The sequence below is a fragment of the Anomaloglossus baeobatrachus genome, chromosome 5 (genome assembly GCF_048569485.1).
Source record: "Anomaloglossus baeobatrachus isolate aAnoBae1 chromosome 5, aAnoBae1.hap1, whole genome shotgun sequence".
Taxonomy (NCBI): domain Eukaryota; kingdom Metazoa; phylum Chordata; class Amphibia; order Anura; family Aromobatidae; genus Anomaloglossus; species Anomaloglossus baeobatrachus.
In genome coordinates this window covers 448,263,860-448,286,529 of record NC_134357.1, presented here as the reverse complement: position 1 = coordinate 448,286,529, position 22,670 = coordinate 448,263,860, and the positions used below count along the sequence as shown (strand labels likewise).

Here is a 22,670-nt window from a genome sequence, read left to right as displayed (position 1 = left end):
TGTTCAGTATGCACCTGTTCACATTTGTCTGTTAGGAAGTACTGTAATTTTTATCATTTCAAGCAGTATAAAGACTTCCACTTATTAATTGGTCCAGGGAGTTAAAAAATGAAAAATTAAATCCCCTCCCAAACTGATGCCACTCCTTCTGAGTGAGCGTTTTGTACCTCGCTGGAATGTCATGAACACTGCAGCCAATCAGCGGCCACTGATCAACTGCAGCATTCACATTTTGTCTAAACAGAAGAAACACTATAGCGGTATATGTGTTTGCTCTGAGTTTATCACTGTCTCAAAAATTAAAACACAAATTTTACTACTTTTAATCTCTATGTAATGTATTTAATTGTCCTGTAGGTGGTGCTGATGCACCTTCCGCTGCCATTTTGTTTTTTTTGTAGCCAAAGAGATGATGGCACATCAGATCACAGTCACATCACTGACTGGAGTCCACCTTAGGTCGTCATACGGTCACATTTTAGCTTTCAGTTCCCCACCGTTCATCTGGTCTGTATTTAGATTTTAGTCTGGCCTAAGGTTTTGCTTTGGAGCCTTCATTCTTAGTGCAAGCACCTCCCTGGCACATTTAAGAGGCACCTCCAGGCACAGCTAGAAGTCTCTGACAAAGCCAGTAGTCTGCTGGAAAGTAGAGATCCATTGTAGACCATTTGTGTAGTAGAAACAAGACTGTCTGACCCGAACCTCTGCTTATAGATGTTAGTGCCAACTTACAGGAGTATTTCACAGAATGACTGACCGCCGTCTTCATTTTATTTTACACAAATCAAATCAGTACATGTGAAATAAACTGTGTAATAACATTCTGACTCTTATGGACACACGCTGCCTGGCACTATGTAGGGTGCCTCTATCTGCCAGTGTTATGAGGTGAACTCTCGGTTTCACTTACATGTGCTCTGATACATATATACTCCATACTACTAGCCTGGGGAACTATGCATGACACGTTTTATGGAATCTCAAGACAGATTTTTGCTTTTAAATGTACCTTATAACACTAAAGGTCCAGTAAACACTCCCCTCATTCAACTGTGTGCCAGTCTAGCGCACATGTCCGTTTCATTTTGTTGGACCCTCAATCCATTTCAACAGAGCCGTGGTAGCTCAGGACTCCAGTTTCTTATAAAGAATCTTTCACCAGGTTTTTGCTACCCCAACTGAGAGCAGCATAATGTAGAGACAGACATACTGAGTCAAGTAATGTATCTTACTGGGCTAGTTGCTACAATTTTGATAAAATTACAGTCATATCTTCTGCAGATCTACCTGTTCTCTGAATGCTGAGTCCAGTATAACCCCACCCACATCCCTGATTGTCAACTTTCTGTGTACACTGTGCACAGGAAAAAAGCTGCCAACCAGTGGTGAGGGCGGGGTTATACAGAGCTCATGAATATGGAGGACTACATAGCAGTAGGTTTTCTAGTCCTCTAGGGCTGATCTCCTGCTAAATAATACTGCGATTTTATAAAAACTACAGGAAGCAGCTGATAAAAGTGAGGCATCGCTGGAATCAGAGTCTGTCTCAACATCAATGATGTCTATTATTTTTTTTTTTTACTGTAAGAGCCACATTAAGTTCTGAGAGATAGTAATTTGCCACATTCAGTGCCCTTCTCCCCCAGCAGTGACACTTGCCCTGTCACACACATAGAGATAAATCTGTGGCAGATCTGTGGCAGATCTGTGGCAGATCTGTGGTAGATCTGTAGTAGATCTGTGGTAGATCTGTGGTAGATCTGTGGCAGATCTGTGGTAGATCTGTAGTAGATCTGTGGTAGATCTGTGGTAGATCTGTGGTAGATCTGTGGTAGATCTGTGGTAGATCTGTGGTAGATCTGTGGTAGATCTGTGGTAGATCTGTGGTTGCAGTGAAATTGTGGACAATCCATGCCAGGTTTGTGGCCATGTACAAATGGAACAATATGTCCATGATTTCACTGCAACCACAGATCTGCCAAAGATTTATCTCTGTGTGTGACTGATCCTTTCGAGTTCCCTATTACCGATGTAACAGCCAAAGCTTCGTCCACACTGAGACTTTGTGCGCCACTCTCTTATAGGCAGGATACAGTACTTCCCATCCAGGGGTTTCCACTTTTCCTCCATTTGGTATTCTTGCATCAAGAACACTCACCTCACTATTGCATCCAGATTCAAGCACCTCCGCTATCTGGCAGTATCATCCTATCTTAAGCTTATTATATTTACCTTCCCTCCACGGCCAGCGCACTCACATCTTTCTTTCCGTGCAAGGCTACTCACAAAAATCACCATCTAGAGACTCTTGTCATAGAAGTTTGGTAGACTTGATGCTAATGTACCAAGCTGGCAGAGAGCAGCAAGCCACACCGAGCCACAGGTTGGGGACCCCTGCTCTACATCATAATGCTCTTAGGTTAGGTGGCAAGAACCTGGTGACAGACTCCCTTTAACCTCTTCATGCACATGACCGCTCTCTCTTCTGTCTCCCCCATGGACGTGGTGCTCAGTTCGGTTGAGTGTTCGTGCGTTTCAATGAGGTGAGAGGGGAAAGCCGCTGCCAGACCACTTGTTATCTCCCCTGAACATAAAAGGATCAGGTGTTAAAATTTCAACTGCCCGATTCTTCTCCTCCCAGATATGATCTAAGAGGAAAGTCGGGATGCTCCTGACATACACAGCTTGCAGGACCTAGCAAAATCAGCATGTTCTGCAACATCCATTGTTTATTAGGGTTCCTTAAGGAATAAAAACTCATTCAATAGAGCCATCCAGGATATAGCACCTAAATGTTCATATGAATTGACGTTCCACAAAATCTTCAAGGGGTTGCAAGTATGCAATTTGCATACATGTGGTCATGTGCAGACTAGACGTGTGCAGCCTCACGCAATATAAGTGAATTGAGACAGTCCAGGGGCGTCACAGATTTGTCCGGCCTATCAGGTCGTCCCAGGGTACTGCACAAGCTGCCCTTCCGTGCAGTATTCCACCTCCCTCTTGGTTCTGGGTCCCTATCTAAATGGTGGTGTCTCCAACAGCGAATCAAATCCTAGATACACCCTGCACCACTCCCGCCAGACACACCAGTGGACGACTTGAGTGGAATAGAGTCGCCCACCGGGGGGTGTCAGGGAGGGGAAGTGAGGAGTGTAGTGAGTCGGTCAGAGAGTTGAAAGAGATTGGTTGGGAAGTAGCCCTCGAGCTGTGATGAGCTCAGAGGAAGTCGGAAGCGGTGGCTCCTAAAGGAACTGTCTAGGTTGCAGACGGTGGTCTGGGCCTAAAGGAGTTGGACCCCCAGTCACAGGGGATTGTGGCGAGGTGTCTGGACTTGTTGAGGAGGACAGCCGGCAGCCTAGCACTGTCACCGGTCCGGGACCAAAGGCACGGCGGGGTACACGGACCCTAGGTCGGGGAGTAGCTTCAGGCAACCCGACACCTGAGGAGAACAGAGCCTTTTTGATCTGTTCCCACCCGCTCCAGAATCGGGGCATTAGTGCAACGGGGGGATAGGACTTTCCAATCGAAAACGGTCCAGAAAATCCCAAGCGTGAGCCCTGAGAGCAAGCTCCGATACTTAGCCATAGTAGGGAGCAGGGCCCGGCTAGTTCCATACTACCGGGCCACCAAGTTGAAGTCAAACTAAGTGCCAGGAGGCAGGTCACGGATCACCAGGCAACACTATTGGGGACGGGACCCGTACGACCTCCCCTCAGCGGCAGCGGTACCCAGAGACTTGGTTTAACTGGTTGTCAGTGTCTGCTCATGAACCGAGTGAGTACGAGAGTGACCCCTGCACCCCACGGCACCCCTCACCGAGTCCCAGGGCATCCCCCTACCCGTGGAGGGCTACGACACCTTGCTGCCCCACTTCATTACCCCGGGTACTCACAGCGGCGGTACTCCCCAAATTACCGTACACCACGGGTGTTGTAATGAACTACATATCAACACCCCTGTAAATACCCACTTTCATTTGAGTGGCCGCACGACCCCACAAGTCTAGCAGGAATGTGGCCAGAGGTAAGCAAGTCGCATACTTATGGTTGAACGACCGTTTGCTCTCAGAACTGGAGAATTCTGACAGTACACTGTAAGGATTCACAAGTCTTCAGTCACAGAGAGTAACTGCAGGCTTTAACCCTAAGGGCGGTTTTGCACAGTATGACATCGCAGGTGCGATGTCGGTGGGGTCAAATCAAAAGTGACGCACATCCGGCGTCACTTGCGATGTCGTAGTGTGTAAATCCTAGATGATGCGATGAACGAGCGCAAAAGCGTCGTTATCGTATCATCGGTGCAGGCTCCTACATTTCCATAATGCCGGTGCCGCGACAGGTACGATGTAGTTCCTCGTTCCTGCGGCAGCACACATCGCTGTGTGTGAAGCTGCAGGAACGAGGAACATCTCCTTACCTGCCGCCAGCGGCTATACAGAAGCAAGGAGGTGGGCGGGATGTTTACATCCTGCTCATCTCCGCCCCTCTGCCGCCATTGGCCGCCTGCCGTGTGACGTCGCTGTGACGCCGCACGACCCGTCCCCTTAGGAAGGAGGCGGGTCGCCAGCCAGAGCGACAGTTGCAGGGCAGGTGAGTGCATGTGAAGCTGACGTAGCGATAATTATCGCTACGGCAGCTATCACAAGATATCGTACCTGCGACAGGGGCGGGGACTATCGCGTGCGACATCGCAGCATCGGCTTGCGATGTCGCATCGTGCAAAGCCCGCCTTAGGCTATGTGTGCACTAGAAAATTGACTTTTCTTAAGAAAAATCCACACCCTGTGGCAGAATACCGCACCCGCGGCAAAAACCGCGGTAAAACCACACCCCCGTTTTTGCAGCGATTGGACATGTTTTTGCTGAGGTTTTTCCGCGGGTTGGTCCCTGCGGTTTTTTACGATTATCTATGGCAAAAACTGCAGCTACCTGCAGAAAAGAAGTGACATGCTCATTAATTCCGTAGCGGAAATTCCGCGGGTAAATCCGCAGGTATAAAAAAACGCAGTGTGCACACAGCATTTTTTTTTTAAACCCATAGGTTTTGCTGGGGAATGTCTGCAGAAATGTTACATGTTTTCTGCAGCAAATCCGCGGTAAATTCGCAGCGTGCGCACATAGCTTAAGTCTGGAAAACCCCTTTAAGATTAAACACCTTTAAATCCCATTTAACCCCTCTCAATCGTTTCTCATATCACACAATGAAGTGAACTCCAAATGGTCGAACAATTGTAATTTATATGGTTTAAAAATAAAATATGCGAGGGGCATAATTCTCTGGAAGAATCTGCAGACGTGCGAACTGTATGGCATAACCTTATGAACCTCATTACTCCAGGGCGACCGGGTCATGATGGTGACAGATCAGGAGGGATGGGGGGGGGGGCAGACGGGGATTGTGTGATGAAGTGACAAATGACATGTACATAAAATAGTTTTGTTTGCTGTTTTCTTATTGAGAGCTGGCATGGAAGTCTTCAGCGGCGGCAGCGGCTTCTATCCAGACTTCTCCTCCCCCTGCTTCTTATTCTTACGGACCTCCTCTGCATGAATCTCCTGGAATGACAGAAGCAGAGATTATGATAAAGCATAACCATCGTTTTAATTTTTATTTCATACATCAATAATGCACATGAAAATAAGCAACTCTGTAATATATTTTTTCAGACAAACTAGTTTCTTTTTCTGCCAGAATTGATTAGTCATTATCAAAATCCTCAAGGTAATATTTGTATGCAGTGAAGACTTTCCCATTACTGAGATAGGAGATGGTAGTTGTTACTGATGAGACCCTAAGTAGATAGAAGAGGGTCTGCTTCTACCTTCTACCTCTGCCTCTAGCTCCTCCTTCTACCTGTAGCTCCTCCCCTGCACATAGCTCCTCTCTATGCCTCTAGCTCCTCCCTATGCCTCTAGCTTCTCCCCTGTATGCAGCTCCTCTCTATGCCCATAGCTCCTCCCTATGCCTCTAGCTCCTCCCCTGTATGTAGCTCCTCTCTATGCCTATAGCTCCTCCCTATGCCTCTAGCTCCTCCCCTGTATGTAGCTCCTCTCTATGCCTATAGCTCCTCCCTATGCCTCTAGCTCCTCCCCTGTATGTAGCTCCTCTCTATGCCTATAGCTCCTCCCTATGCCTCTAGCTCCTCCGTCTGCCTCTTGTTTTTCCCTTTTTCCGTTGTCATAGAATCTGATCAGTAACAACTGCCATCTTCTAGCTCAGTAATGGTAATATCTTCACTGAATACAGATTGTACATCATATGGTAATGCCTTGCTGGATACCTTCTCGCGGAGACGCTCCCTGAGAGCCGCCAAGTGGGCGTCACGTATCTCCTTGCTCATCTCCATCTTGTAGTTGAGTTTTTCCTCAGCCATTCGGCTAAAGTTATTATTGTCCTCTATTGCCCTGTGCAGAACGTCCCGCTCGTGTTCCCTCTTCTCAGCAAGTTGTTTCAGCACATGAGCTTCCTGGGTCTGGGAGCGAAAAAAAAGAGTTATATGGTAGAAAAAGACAATCTGCCTAATATATATGACCGATACCTAATTTACAACCGCATGCTCCATACCACTAAATACCAGAAGATATACAGTATAACTTATAACAGCTGTACATATATAATTATATGCAGAATATATCCAGGTTATACCAGCATGCTCCATATCACTATATACAAAACATACCCAGATTATACCAGAATTTACACATCACTTTATACAGGAACATATAGAAGTTATACCAGCTGTACATATACAGTGGGTATGGAAAGTATTCAGACCCCTTTTAAATTTTTCACTCTTTGTTTCATTGCAGCCATTTGGTAAATTCAAAAAAGTTCATTTTTTTTTCTCATTAATGTACACTCTGCTCCCCATCTTGACAGAAAAAAACAGAAATGTAGAAATGTGTGCACATTTATTAAACAAGAAAAACTGAAATATCACATGGTCATTCAGACCCTTTGCGCAGACACTCATATATAAGTCACATGCTGTCCATTTCCTTGTGATCCTCCTTGAGATGATTCTACTCCTTCATTGGAGTCCAGCTGTGTTTTATTAAACTGATAGGACCTGATTTGGAAAGTTACACACCTGTCTATATAAGACATCACAGCTCAGTGCATGTCAGACCGAATGAGAATCAAGAAGTCAAAAGGAACTGCCAAAGGAGCTCAGAGACAGAATTGTGGCAAGGCACAGATCTGGCCAAGGTTACAAAGAATATCTGTAGTACTCCAGGTTCCTAAGAGCAGAGTGGCCTCCATAATCCTTAAATGGAAGAAGTTTGGGACCACCAGAACTCTTCCTAGACCAGGCCGTCCATATGAAAGCCCTCATAGAGTTTGCACAAAAACACTTGAAGGACTCCCAGACTATGAGAAATAAGATTCTCTGATCTGATGAGACGAAGATATAGCTTTTTGGTGATAATTCTAAGCGGTATATGTGGAGAAAACCAGGCACTGCTCACCTGGCAAGAGGATTTATCAATAAATCTTCTCCGGTTGGTGCTGGGTTCCTCTTTGTGAAGAAGAAAGATGTCTCTCTCTGTCCCTGTATTGATTATAGGGGTCTAAATCAAATTTCGGTCAAGAATAAATACCCGCAGCCACTTATAGTGGAATTAATCAATTATCTCAGGGGCTCCAGAATCTTCTGTAAACTCACTCTATGGATTCTGGAAGCTGAGAATGCATTTACCTCCCTCAAGCAGGTCTTTTTATTAGCTGCGATGCTGCACAGACCAAAGATCAGTAAGCTTATTGGAGGTGGATGCTTCTTCCTTTGGGGCCGGGGCAGTCCTCACACAGAAGTCTCCCACAGGGCAAACTTTAAACTACAGTTTCTTTTCCAAAGCCTTCTCCGTTCCTGAATGCAACTATTTCAATTGTGACTAAGGGGTACTTTGCACGCTGCGACATCGCTAGCCGATGATAGCGATGCCGAGCACGATAGTACCCGCCCCCGTCGCACATGCGATATCTTGTGATAGCTGCCATAGCGAATATTATCGCTATGGCAGCTTCACACGCACTTACCTGGTCGGCGACGTCGCTGTGACAGTCGAAGAATCCCTCCTTCAAGGAGGCGGTGCGTTCGGCGTCACAGCGATGTCACCGCGACGTCACTAATCGGCCGGCCAATAGAAGCGGAAAGGCGGAGATGAGCATGATGTAAACATCCCGCCCACCTTCTCCCTTCCGCATTGCGGTGGACGGCGGGCGCAGTTAAGGAGATGTTTGTCGCTCCTGCGGCTTCACACACAGCGATGTGTGGAGCTGCAGGAACGACAAACAACATCGTACCTGCGGACGCATCAACATTATGAAAATGAACGACGTGACACAGATCACCGATTTTTAACTGTTTCACGCTCGTTCATCTTCTCTCCTAGGCTTTACACGTTGCGACGTCGTTACCGGCGCCGGATGTACGTCACTTTCGATTTGACCCCGACGATATCGCAGTAGCGATGTCGCAACGTGCAAAGTTCCCCTAAGAGTTATTGGTGATTAAAATGGCTCTGGAGGTGGTGTTAGCTTTTAGAATGGGCTGTCCATCCCGTCATCATCTACACTGACCACAAAAATGTTACCTGCAGTCGGCACAGAGGCTGTATCCTACCAAGCTCATCAATCAATGTTTTTTTGCCCAATTCGACTTTGTCCTTCATTACCAGCCAGCTCACAAAAACATCAAGGTGAATGCATTTTCTAGCTCCTCTTTGTCTACCGACCAAGAGGAGGAGCCTCAACACATTATCCCTCCCTGATGCTTACTGTGCATCTGGTGAGCTTGTCTCAGGTACTACCCGGGAAGACTTTCATCTCAGAGGCGGACAAAATCTTAGTGCTGCAGTGGGTCCACTCCTCTAATCTTGCCCGGTCATTTTGTGGCATTACTGGTGGCTAATCCTGCGGAAAGAGGCTATGGACTTCGTTTCTGCCTGTTCCTCGTGCGCTCGTAATAAGAATCCCCTAAGAAAGTTCCCTAATGGTCAAGTGGAGCTGGTCAACCAGAGCCTGACCAACTTCCTTTGTCAATTCTCACTACAGTGACTGTCAAATTTTTGCCTTGGGCGGAGTTCTCGTGCAACAAACATATGAGAGAAGTGTTGACGAGTTCCCCATTCTTCACTGTATATGGGCATCAGCCAAACATCCCTTTTAATGCATTTCTTCTGGTATCCCTGCGACTTCAGCCCTCTCTATGAGTTTTTCCAAAATCTGGGTGGACGCTTGAGCTGCATTGGTGAAATCCTCCAAAAGCATGAAGAACTAAGCAGATAACAGAAATCTGGACCCACCTGCTTTTTTAGCTTGGAGATAAAGTATGGCTCTCATCAAGATACGTCCATCTCAAAGAGTCTTCCTACAAGTTGGGTCCCTGCTACATTAGACCTTTTGAGGTTCTCAAACAAATTAATGGAGTGGGCTGAGAGTGTGCATGCGCTCTCTCCGCTCTTCGTAAAGGGGCAGCACTTTAATCCGTAAGTACCTCTCAGTCAATGCTTCAGAGGCACTGGGAACTTAGGACATCCTCCTCTTTAGGGAGGTGCCTAAGCATCATGTGCCCTAACAACCTTTGCTCATCCTGTGTATGCTAATCTGTGTTCCTGTATCCAGTACCAGTCTAGTGTTCCTGTCGTCCTGCCAGTACCTGTCGACCACCCTGTTCCACTTCCAAGCAGTCCGCACCAGCCATCCCGCAAGTACCAGCTGTCCAGCCGGTTCTAGCAGTCCTTTCAGTACCAGCTGTCCTGTAGTGCCATCCGTGACCCAGACTCTGTACCTGCTTGCTTGATCCCTGGGGTCAGCTGTCGCAGAGCCGGGGACTGCCCTGTAGTGATACCTGCGGGCTACCTTCCAACACAAGCCTATCCTCACCATTAGTGGCACTATTGAAGACAAGGTAGTCCCTTAGTTACGCCCCTCCGAGGTAAGCCTAGTCCCGTGGCGCAGTGGGTCCACACCCACTAGCGTGACACAAGATGTATAACTTTTATAGGCCAGTGGTATTGTGGGGATGGGAACAGGGGCAGTTGCCAAGGTGCCTAAAACCCATCCGGCTGAATCATTAAGACTAGGGTTGTGCACACCAGTGTTAATGAAGGATTCACTGGAGAACACTGTGATGAACTCATTAGGAGTTGCACGCTACTTAATGATTAAAACCCATCTTCGCTGTGGAGTGTGCCTTGCCAGAAATGCTACTCCAGTCGGGAACTAGAGTAACATTTGTGGTGTAAAAACTGGAGTCAGTTCTGATAAATTTGACAGGTGTGTGAGCCACGCCCTGCCCTGGCTCCAACCATTTTGACAGAGTTGGCTGAATTTGGCGTGAAAACAACAAAAGTTGCAAATGTTTTCCACAACTTTTCACTGCATTTTTTTTCAACTTTGCAAACTGTTTTATGCCAGTAAACTGACTTCAACACTCTAAAGACTCTTCAACACTTTGACAATTCATCGTTTCATCATTGCATGTTATTATACTAGAAGATGCCTGGCATATTGGTGTATGGCATCACCTGGGCACCTTCGTAAAGCTACAGAAGAAGCAAATAAAGGTATTGCATCTATAAGTTACCCTTCTCCTCTCTTCAGCAGCCTCCAGCCTCTTTTGCAGCTCTTCCAAGGAAACCTCCCTCTTCCTAGGAGAGATAGCCAGTGGAGGACCATCAGGGGACAAGTCTGAAGGAGATTTCAAGATCACCTCAAAGCTCTGCCCTGACGACCTTTTATTCAGCTGCTTCACCTCCATATCTGAGGACACAAAAGACCATTATCAGTATCAAGAGGCTGATATAGACTTTCTCCAGAATGATATAAGAAGTTTTCTGACCTTCATATTCAGTGATTGTCTTGGGATGAGGCTGCGAGTAAAAGCAGGAGCAGATCAGGGACAGCATAGACAGCTCCTTCATCTTCTCTTTGTAGGCTGCAAGAGACAAGAAATGACTCAGAGAATAATCCCTTTTAATAATCAGCCATTGCTCTCTGGTACTTTACACCACTATATAAGCCTGATGATAAGTAGTGCATGTCTGTGACTGAGCTCAGTCTCCCTCTTTATTAGCTATATAAGCTAAAAAGCACACAACCCCCTGAAGAAGCCTGAGAATGCAGTGAAACATATTGAGGGAATTATTTGTATTTTTATTGAAGCGGATTTACAGCTCCCATATATGATCTATGTGGTGTGCCCTGCAAGCGTTACTAAGTGTTTGATTCACCTCCTAAGTATGCATTACCGTGATGTGAAGGACATAATTGTCAGCCCTTTCTTAGTAACCATTGAATTTAAACTTATTTTAGCAGCATAGTTTTCGGTGGATAATTACTTGGAGGACTACTTACTGCAAAGTGGTCCTTATTTGAACCTTTATATTATATTTCACAAGGCGGTATGTTCGATAAAGGTAAGATCAACCCTCCCAAGCCATCTTTATGGCCATAGTGTTTAGGGACCAACCATATTAAAGGTACACCTTGACGTGGTTGTATGGCTTTTGCATTTTTTGTTTGTAGTAAAATTGGAATTCATGTATCCATTAATCACAGTGTGCTTCCGCACAGTGTATGTATAGAAACTAAGGATGGCTGAGCAGTACAATGCTCGGTACTCGTTATGATGAGTGAACACTACAATGTTCGAGTGCTCATTACTTGAGTCGAGCAGGTCAAACACTCTGAAAGACCTCAGCTCAATTAACGAGTATAATGGAAGTCAATGATTAGGCAGTTTGGCTGTCTGCCCACATACAGCTAGTCATAAACTATAGCAATTCAGAGATAGGGAAGGCGAGGTTTTTTGCTGTTTTTTTGGGGGTGAGGCGGACACTACATTCAAAAAACATTTTTGGACTTCCGGTTCCGGTCCTGGCTGAGGTGGTGGTGTAGAAGGGAAGCTCCTGCTACCCCCCGGAGAAAGCGTCAGATAGAAGCCCCCCCGAACGAGTGACCACGGTGAAAGTGAGGAAGCAGGGAACCGGAAGAGAGCGGCAATGGAACGGTACCTGCTGCGCAGTGCTGGAGGTGGAGAGGGAACCTGTAGGAGCGGCGACGCTGTGGGCCGGAGTGGAGTGGAGGAAAACAGCATGGTGCCGGAGAGCATGATGGAGGAGGAGCCAGAAACACAGGCAGGAGATGCAGCTAAGCTGTGCCGGAGACAGAGAGAGGAGGACGAGGTAGTGAGTGGGGAAACAGAGGAAAGTGAAACTGGAGAGAAGTGTCAGCAGGGGACAGAAGAGGACGGTCAGCAATGGGAGGAGGAGGGGGACATGGAGGAAGAAGAAAGAAGGGAGGAGGAGAGCAGCAATGAAGGAACAGGAGGGCTGGGAGAGAATATGGAGCCGCAGCACAGGGGAAATGGATCGGGACAATCTCAACAAAAGATAAGTACTGGTTTTATTACCCCTAATAAACGCTGCAAGAAGCACCCAGGCACAGTAGTGTCACAAAATTACAAGCAGCTAGAAGGAGGCAGAGGATCAGTGCAGGTGAGGAGAACTAGAAAGACAGCACCACCTGCAGGACAACACAAGCAACCACAAGAATTTAATGTAGATTATAAAAAACTGGCAGATGAAGTGGCATCCCATCTGTCCAAAGAAATCAAAACAGCTATTGAAACCGCTATACAGACATCATTAGCGGCTATGCAAAAGGAAATAAATGATCAGGCAACCAGATTGATAGAAACAGAGCAGAGAATATCCGAGTCAGAGGAAGCAATACTGACCATGCAAGAGCAAATAGCAACCTTAATGAAGTCCAATGACTACCTGAGGGACAAGGCGGAAGATCTAGAAAACAGATCGAGACGCAACAACTTACGCATAGTGGGACTGCCAGAATCGGTATCAATGGGGCAGTTGGATAACATCTGTGAGTTGGAGCTACCACAGGCCCTAGGCATAAAGGCGAAATTTAGGGTGGAAAGGGCCCACAGAGTGGGTCCACTGAGGCAAAAGGAGGCAAATAAAGCTGAAGGGCAAAATTCAAATAAATTTTCACCAAGAGCCAGACAGGTTATAGTCAAGTACCTCGATTATAAACACAAAGAGGAAATTCTGAAGGCTTTCAGAGATCGGAAGCGACCACTACAATACCAAGGCAATAGACTGCTAATCTTTGGGGACTATTCTGCAGATGTCTCCAAAAGGAGAAAGGAGTTCAGTAAAATCTGTACATTTTTGTACAACAAAAAGATAAAATGCCAGTTGCTGTACCCAGCTATATTGAAAGTTAGAAATCCCAATGGCTCATTTGCATATTATAAAGACTATAAGGAAGCTGAAAACATCCTCATGTCAGAACAAGATAAGAGTCGGATGGAAAGACAAGAGAGGGGACCTAGTGGAGGAGACACCGGTGGAAGAGGATCCCCTACAGGCCCGGGGAGAGATGCAGGACAATCCAAGGGGCGAACATCAGAGGAGGTCAGAGGTGACAGGTGTCGGAGTCCAGCTCAGCGGCACAGCCCCAGGACAGGCCACGGGGACTAGCACTGAATAACCGTCGGATACAGGCCCAGCGGATCTGATTTACTCGGAGTGAGGGTCCCTCAATATCAGGACTAAATCGGATGCTTGGCTATTAGTAAGGTTCTGGCATATCTAATGTTTGTGACATATTGTACTAAGTCTGGTATAATGCTCAAGGATGTTTCATGTTGTTCGGGGGAAAGATTAGAATATATACTTTATGGGGGGGGGACCAGGGAGCTCAATGTTTTGGCTAGGAAAAGGGGAAGTCACCAACATGGCGGTAAGCGCCGGAAAGTCTTTGACAGGGAAGACATGTTCTATTGTTATATGTTTTTTGTTTTTGCTATGCTGTTCTATGTTACATTCACAAAAGGGAGGAAGGGAATGTCATTCTAATGGAATTATGCGTGAACGTAGGATAGGTCGTCTCGTTTCCCCCAAGGGTGGGGCTCTAAGGGGTGGACATGGCAAGACCAGGTCATTTAGGCAATCATGGTACAATTAACAACATGGAACGTTAAAGGCTTGAGATCACCCAACAAAAGGGCGATGATACTAAGACACCTGAAGCGGTTAAAAACAGATATTGCCCTACTGCAAGAAACACACTTGGGGAGGGAGGACTTTTTCCGCATGAAGAAACACTGGGTGGGCTCAGTCTATGGGGCAGCAGCGCAAGGCAGGAAAGCGGGCACCATGATTTTAATAAATAAGCAACTAAGTCATGAAGTAGTGACACATGAGGAGGATGATCAGGGGAGGTGGCAGCACTTAACAATTATTAGCCCAGCTGGCAGACTCAGTATCTATAATGTGTATGGACCGAACTCGCAACAGATCGCGTTCCATGATAATATAAAGACCATCATATTATCTGATGAGGAGCCCAACATCATAGTGGCGGGAGACTTCAACACAGTTCCAGACTCGGCTGAAGACAGAGGGAGGAAGGAGGGGGAGATTAGTGCAGGGGACAGGAGTTCAGTCAACAGGGACGTAACATTGGAGGATGTAGGTCTGAAAGATATATGGAGACTAACTCATCCGCACGACAGAGAGTTCACACACTTCTCCCATCCGCATGATAGCTGGTCACGCATAGATCAGATATGGATGTCTCGGGATCTTGTGAATGGAGTACAAAAGTGTATGATTGAAAACATGGTGATCTCTGACCATAGCCCGGTGAGAGTGGACATCAGAGAAAAGTTTAGGAGAGGGTCAGACATTATCTGGCGATTCCCGTCGTTCCTCCTCAGACAAGATAATTTTCATAAGATACTAAAAGAGTGGTGGGAGGAATTCGCAGAGGATAACAAGGAACACAGGGTGACCCCAGTGCTATACTGGGAAACGGCAAAAGCGGTCCTGCGGGGACGCTTGGTGGGGTATGCGGCAATGATTAAAAGGAAGACCAACGAGAATTACAACTATCACAGCGAGGTAGTGCGGATAGCGTATTCAAAGTACTTGGCAGATAGGTCTAGCACGCTAAAAGACAAATGGTTGGAGGCAAAGAGAGGCTTTGATGAGTGGGCCAAAAAAAAGGAACAATTATACTGGTCACACAAGGAAGCCGATCTTCATAGATTCGGTAATAAGGCGGGAAGGATGCTGGCAAATCTGGCAAGAGGTAGTAGAAAAGTAACGGTGATCTCTAAACTGAAAACAAAGGAGGGAGAGGTAACCACAGACCCTAAGGTTATCAACAAGTTGCTGGGGGACTACTATAGAAAGTTATACGGGACAGGAAATAATCACACACCTAATGAGGAAGAATGGTTAAGACAAGCCCAAATGCCTAGCTTGACAGAGGAAGACAGGGGAGCCTTAAATGAAGACATAACAGTGGAGGAGGTGACGAGAGCAATCAGGAAGCTCAACGTCAATAAGGCACCAGGTCCCGACGGTTTTAATAGCGAATTTTATAAGGTATTGAAGGAGCAGATCTCACCGGATCTAACTGCAGTTTTTAACGCAATCCTGGGAGGAGCAGAAATTCCTAGAAATGCCAACATAGCGTATATCAAATTACTCCCTAAGGGAACCAAAGATCTGGATGACCCCTCCAGTTACAGACCCATATCGCTCATCAATCAAGATCTGAAACTAATGTCTAAAATCATGGCTGACAGACTGGCCATTATTTTACCCAGGATAATATCAGACCAACAGGTAGGGTTTATCAAAGGGAGAAATGCAGTAACTAACATTAGAAAGACGATCCTAGTGGTAGACGCGGTTAGATTGGGGCGCACGGAGGGAGGGGCAAGACCTGCTCTAGTCACACTCGATGCTGAGAAAGCGTTCGACAATGTCAATTGGAGATGGCTGGACAAGGTGATGGAGGCCACAGGGATTGAAGGCAGAATGAGACTCTACATCAGGGGCTTATACGCCAATTCGGGAGCTAGGGTCCATACCCCAGGCTTCCTGTCGGATGTGTTCCCCCTGATGAGGGGGACGAGACAGGGTTGCCCGTTATCACCCCTGTTATTTAATTTGGCAATCGAGCCACTATCAAGAGTACTACAAGGACAAAACAGTTTCAAAGGGATTAGGATAAGAGGAACAGAAATAAAAACAGCACTTTTTGCTGATGATGTGATATTATATATGGGGGATCCTAACGCGGATTTGCCACAGACTCTTGCCATGATTGAAAAATTTGGTTCACTTTCAGGCTTTAAGTTAAACAAAAAAAAGTGTGAGATCTTGTTTTTAAGGGGATCTCAAGGGATAACAGGTAGAAGCTTGAGAGATGGTTGTCTATGTGGGATACCTATAGCACAGACATCAATCAAGTACTTGGGAGTGCATATAGGAAGATCGGTGGAAGCAATTTATAAATTGAACTATGACCCGCTTATTAAAAAAATCATAACCCAACTAAGGGGGTGGAGGGGTCTGCCCTTACCACTTCTGGCAAGATGCCACCTAGTAAAAATGATGAGCTTTCCTAGGTTGTTGTATCCCTTCCAGACGATTCCGCTATTGTTGAAACTGAAAGAAGTCAACAGACTCAACTCAGCGTATGCAGATTTTATATGGAGGGGGAAGAAACCTAGAATAAAGCTACGTACGCTGATGAAGTCAGTGGAGGAGGGAGGACTCAGTTTCCCAGATGTTAGGGGTTACAACCTCGTGTGCATTATGAGACATGTGATTGATTGGCTAAGAGGAACAAGTAGACACTCAGATTATGGTTTGGAAAATAAATACGCAGCACCATGGGATCTGACGTCTATTCTCCACTCCTCATTGTCTGGGGTTGAAGGCCATATAAAAAATTCAATGATATTTCGGGATACCATGTTGACCTGGAAACTGGTAAGAAGGAAGTTGGGACTTGCGTGGAAGGTGTCTAAATATTTAAATCCCTGGGCAGCCCCAAGCTTCCCCCAGGGGCGAGATAACAAGCTATTTATTAGTTGGAAAGAGAAGGGTATCCAGAGAATGAAGGATGTTATGAATGTGGAAGAGAGAAGGTGGATGACAGGTCGAGAAGTACTCGACAAATACGACCTCAATAACTTTCATATCATTCAGTACGAGCAATTAAAGCATGGAGTGATTGGGGATCTTGGAGAGGTTGGAAGAGAATTGAACAAAAGCCTGATTGATGAGCTCCTGGAATGTGATGCAACGAATGTAAATGTCTCCCAAATTTATCGAACATTTAGGGGAGTGCTCATATCTCGGGAGGATAGTCGCACCCTTACAGCGTGGGGAAAACAACTGAAAGGACAAGAAGTGACAGGAAGCATATTGAAAGGATGGGTTCAAATGCGAAAGCACGTCATCAACGAGGGATGGAGAGACACTCAGTTTAGGATATTACATAGGGCCATTGTGGCCCATAACATTCCGGGAAGAGAGGCGTGGTGTCCCAAATGTCAAAAAGAGAAAACAGACATGTTACATGGGTTATGGGAATGTAAGGTAATTCAAAAGTTCTGGAATCAAGTCAGAATTTTGGCCCAATCAACATGGGGAATATTTTGTAAATTAGAGGTAATGGTGTGGATTTTTCATGTCTTTGAAGGAGGAGTTAGAGGGGGGCCAAATATCCAGGACAAAAGGACATTTGCAATCATTCATGACCTAGCCATGATAGCTAAACGGTGCATCTTAAGACATTGGATACGTAGGGAGACTCCATCTACAAAGGAGGTTATCGACGACTTACACAACCTTCTGAGATTGGAGAAACTAGAGGCGGAAAGGGATAAGGACAAGAAGACAGACAATTTTTTTGGGAGGTGGACAAACTTTATAGAAATCCATTTCACGCGGGGAGAAATAAATGCTTTGGTGACACCTTTCATGCAAACCGAGTGGTACCTTCTGAATGAAATCCAGGATAGCTTGGGGATATTGAGGTTCACCTAGTGGAGACCCAGGAGGGAGGGGGAGATGAGACGTTAAGGTAGACTTAAGATACGACATTGGCACTCAAAATACTAAAGAATGACAAAGGGTTTTAAGGTTTTGTGTTACAAGTGTTTTAGGTAGAATCTTTTGCTCTAATTTGCTATGCATAATTTTCAACTGAAGAACTTTAGGGACTCCCAAGCTGGAATATTACTCTTTTCTATGTCATAACTTGTCAGTTGAATGAACCCATTTTGTAATCATAATTATTTTGTAACGGTTTTATATAATTGAAAATCAATAAAAAAGGTTTTGAAAAAAAAAAAAAAACATTTTTCCCCCCAGTGAGAGCCATTCAGAGACTATGAATGGCTCTCCCTGGGGTGCCTGCACACATCATGCAGTGAAGCACACCTATGATTTGTGTTCGATGTTTCATGAACGATACATCCAAGCATACGCAATATTCGTCCGAGTGCCCAATGACACCGATGCTTGATCGAGTACCGAGCACGCTCGCCCATCATTAATAGGAGCTAAACTTGTGTCATTGTCGGCAGACACTGACTGTGTTGCACAGCCAGCATCTGCCTTTAAAGACACCCATACATACTAGACTAACATCGGCTGAATCCACCGATAGCAAGTGGTTTGTCTGGCTGTCTGATGTGCCTAGGGGCTTTCTAAAGATGATGATGAGGGAGAGAAGGATCTGTCTTGCCAGATTTTGGTTCTGTTCTCAGTGAGATAAGCTGGGATCAGAGGAGTCTGAATTTATGGGCGAGTTGGTGAGATAGCTGCTGGCAGTACAATTGGCCAAACTATGACTAAACAGTGTGTTGTGTGCTAAAAAGGAATCGATCATCAGGTTTTTGCTATGTAATGTGAGGACAGCATGCTGTAGGGATTAAAACGCAGAATTCAACAATGCGCCTCTTATCACGCTGCCTCTATTGTTTACTTGCAATGATAGTTTTAGCACCAGGACATTATCATTGCTCGGTCATCATTGCCTCGTGCCTGTTAGTCCAACACACTCCCTCTTCTGATAAGGTGTGCAATGTGTATAGACAGGGGCCTTGACTGCCAGGGCGCCCACTCGCCATCAGCAGGGGCGATAATGTATCCTGTGGCCCCCGGGCCAAGTTCTGGGGACCGCAGTGTTTCGGTCAGCAGCCACACTTTCCTGGCTGCCAGCTTTTTAAATCCGCACCCAGTGTGCAGTGTGTTAAAGTTCATTTGTGGGCCAAGCTAGCACGAGATGCGCTCCAGTCCCACAGATGAAGAGAGGAGCCGCAGAGCTGTCAGCATCCCGCCGAGCTGTATGTCCCCCACACTCCAGTGTTGTTTCCTCCAAAGAGCTGTATATTCCCTGACCCCAGTGCTGTTTAACCCCCCCGTGCTGAATGTTCCCCCACCTCACTCAGTGCATTATACCCCACCAGAGCTGTATGTCCCCCACCCCAGTACTGTATACCCCCTACAGCTGTCCCCCCCCCCCCGAGCTGTATGTTCCCCCATTACAGTGCATTATACTCCCCAGAGCTGTATGTCCGTTGACCTTAGTGCTGTATATTCCCTAGAGCTGTAGGTCCCCAAACCCCAGTGTTGTATACCCCCCAGAGCTATATGGCCCCCTTCCAAGTGCTGAATACAACCAGAGCTGTATGTCCCCCCACCCCAGTGCTGTATACCCCCTAGAACTGTAGGTTCCCTGACCCCAGTGCTGTATACTCCCCAGAGCTGTAAATCCCTCACCCCAATGCTATATACCCCTCCAGAGATGCATGTCCCCAACCCCAGTGCAGTTTACCCCCCAGAACATTATGTCCCCTGACACCAGTGCTGTATACCCCACCCCAGTGCATTATACCCCTCCAGAAACGTATGTCTCCCATCCTAGTGCTGTATACCCCCATAGCTGTAGGTCCCCCCACCCCAGTGCTGTATACATAGTTACATAGTTACATAGTTACTAAGGTTGAAAAAAGACCTAGGTCCATCTAGTTCAACCTTCCTCCACCAGTTCTACATTTGGTCACTTAATGTAGTAGACCACCTAGAACTTTAGAACACCCCACCCCAGTGCTGTTTACCCCCCAGAGCTGTATGTCCCCTGACGCCAGTGCTGTATACCCCCAGAGCTGTATGTCCCCCCATTCCAGTGCTTTATAACCCCCCAAGAACCGTATGACCCCTACCCTAGTGCTTTATACCCTCCAGAGCTGTATGTCCCCTACCTCAGTGTTGTATGCCCACCTAGAGCTTTATGTCCTCCTCCCCAGTGCTGTATACCCCCCAAAGCTGTAGGTCCCCCCACCCCAGTGTTGTATACCCCCCAGAACTGTATGTCCCCTGATCCCAGTGTTGTATACTCACCCAGAGCTGTATGTCCCCTGACTCGGTGCTGCATACCACCAGAGCTGTATGCCCCCTGACTCAGTGCTGTATACCCCTCAGAGCTGTATGTCCCCTGACCCCGATGCTGTATATCCCCCAAAACTGTATGCCCCCACTTCAGTGCTGTATACCCACCAGAGCTGTATTCCACCCCAGAGCTGTGTACCACAGAGCAGTATTCCCCCTCAGAGTTGTATGTTCCCCCCAGAGCTGAATCCCCCCCCCTTAAGCTGTATCCATCCTCAGTAATATGTATGCCCCCCAGTAATGTGTATGTCCCCAGCCCCTCCTGTGATTTTATATATATATATATATATATATATAAAAAAAAATTATATTACAGCGGTCTCAGTGTGCACTGTGTGTGGCCATGTCTGTTAGTCATGGTCACCAATGAGCACGGCACAGCCACATGCCCAGATGGAGCTGCACGTGAGACAATCAGGGGAGGTGAGTGAGGCTGCTGCTGGCTTCCCCATATTAAAAATATGTCTAATGTGTGTGTGTGTGTGTGTGTGTGTGTGTGTGTGTGCGCGTGTGTGACGTGTGTCTATGTATGTCAGTGTATATGACTGTGTATAGATTTATGTCTACTTAGATGTATATTTGTGAATTTGTCTTTAAATATGTATATGTATGTATGCCTGTATGTGTATGTATTATCTGTGTATGTGTGTGTCTGCATATCCATAAGTCCCACTGAGATTCTCTTGCCCGAGGCCCACAAAAACCTGGAGCCGGCCCTGTATATAGACATTTTATATAACGAGCCTGGTGTGCACAGGTTAGTTTTCTCAGCTCTGCTGCATTGCTAAATTTAAAAACTCTATGTCAGAACCGCTGTACCCAGTAATCTAAGTAATACATTGTTTGATTTATGATCTCTTTGCCTACATCATACTGCTATTAGATGAGGTAGCAAAAACCAGCTGACACATTCCCATTAACAGCAGTGAATGGAGCTGAGCTCCGCCTGCTGCTGTTAATTTCTTAAATGAGGCTATTAATGTCTGACAGCAGCATTTATTACATGATAAGTGCAATTGCAGATGCTAATGAGTTTCTATAGTAGCTGAGGTTCTGTTATAAGCCCCTGTGCCTGTCATGATGGCACTCCTGTGAAGACCAGCCTATAGCTGGTGTTCATAGGGGACTATGATTTTTACTATATACTGCATTTTTGACTTGCCGTAAACGCAGTGTCTTATGCGGGCGTCACACGAGACGATCTATCGACGGTTTTCGTGACGCACATGCGGCATCGTTTGCGACGTCGTTTCGTGTGACACCTCCGAGCGACGCTGAATCGGTCACAAATCGTGTCGCGTACACGTCGCTTATTTTAAAAAAATCGTTTCTTTTTCATGGCGCCAGTTGTTCATCGTACCCGGGGTAGCACACATCGCTCCGTGTGACACCCCGGGAACGATGAACACAGCTTACCTGCGACCCGCAGCACCCGCCGGCTATACGGAAGGAAGGAGGTGGGCAGGATGTTTACGTCCCGCTCATCTCCGCCCCTCCGTTTCTATTGGCCGGCGGCTGTGTGACGTCGAACGTCCCTCCCCCTTCAGGAAGAGGATGTTTGCCGCCCACAGCGAGGTCGCTCTGCAGGGAAGTATGTATGACGGCGGTTTAACGACTTTGTGCGACACGGGCAGCGATTTGCCCGTGACGCACAAACGACGGGGGCGGGTACGATCGCATATGCGATCGCACGATAGATCGCATCATGTGACGCCTGCATTACAGTTACAGCAAAATGGATCAGATTTCTAAAAGTCTCGTGAACACTGTAATTTTATTACGCAGCGTGAATTGACATGCAGTGCATTTTTGACATCTGCAACATGTCAATTTCTCCTGCGGGTTTGCTGAGTTTTAGATGTGTATTTTTTCTATAGAATTGCATTAGATGCATAAAATCTGCAGGTAAAAATTAAATATCCAGGGGAAATGCACTAAAAACATATGTAAGCTGCACATCACTGTGTTAATAAAGTGTCAATAACAAAGCAGTTTTACCTAAACCATGATATACCCAGAAGAGACAAAAAACACAACATTAAAACCGCAATCAAAAAATGCAAGTAAGCAAATGGAGCTAATAAGTGTGATTGTTTTCCATTATGACATTTAATGATCTGGTTAATTTTATATTTTGATAGATCTTATTTTTACGAATGTCTGAAAATATAAAAAACTCACCAAATACTCATAGTGGGTACATAACCTAAGCGATCAGACCATGACAGGTCCAAATCTAAAGCGGGCTTTACACACAACAACATTGCTAACGAGATGTCGTTGGGGTCACGGAATTCGTGACGCACATCCGGCCTCGTTAGCGGCGTCGTTGCGTGTGAAACGCAGGAACGACCATTAACGATTAAAATTACTTAC

At 46.2% G+C, this 22,670-nt stretch overlaps 1 protein-coding gene across 1 annotated transcript in view; it reads right to left on the bottom strand.

Moving 5' to 3' along the window:
• Positions 1-5,220: 5,220 nt before the first annotated feature.
• STMN3 (stathmin 3) overlaps positions 5,221-22,670 on the bottom strand; it is a 33,372-nt gene continuing 15,922 nt past the window's right edge. The window contains exons 2-5 of the mRNA XM_075350501.1: positions 10,847-10,942; positions 10,592-10,767; positions 6,284-6,475; positions 5,221-5,558 (exon numbers count right to left, since the gene is read on the bottom strand). Coding sequence (XP_075206616.1) covers positions 5,499-5,558; positions 6,284-6,475; positions 10,592-10,767; positions 10,847-10,942 — 524 coding nt within the window. The 3' untranslated portion in view covers positions 5,221-5,498. The remainder of the gene's footprint in view (positions 5,559-6,283; positions 6,476-10,591; positions 10,768-10,846; positions 10,943-22,670) is intronic.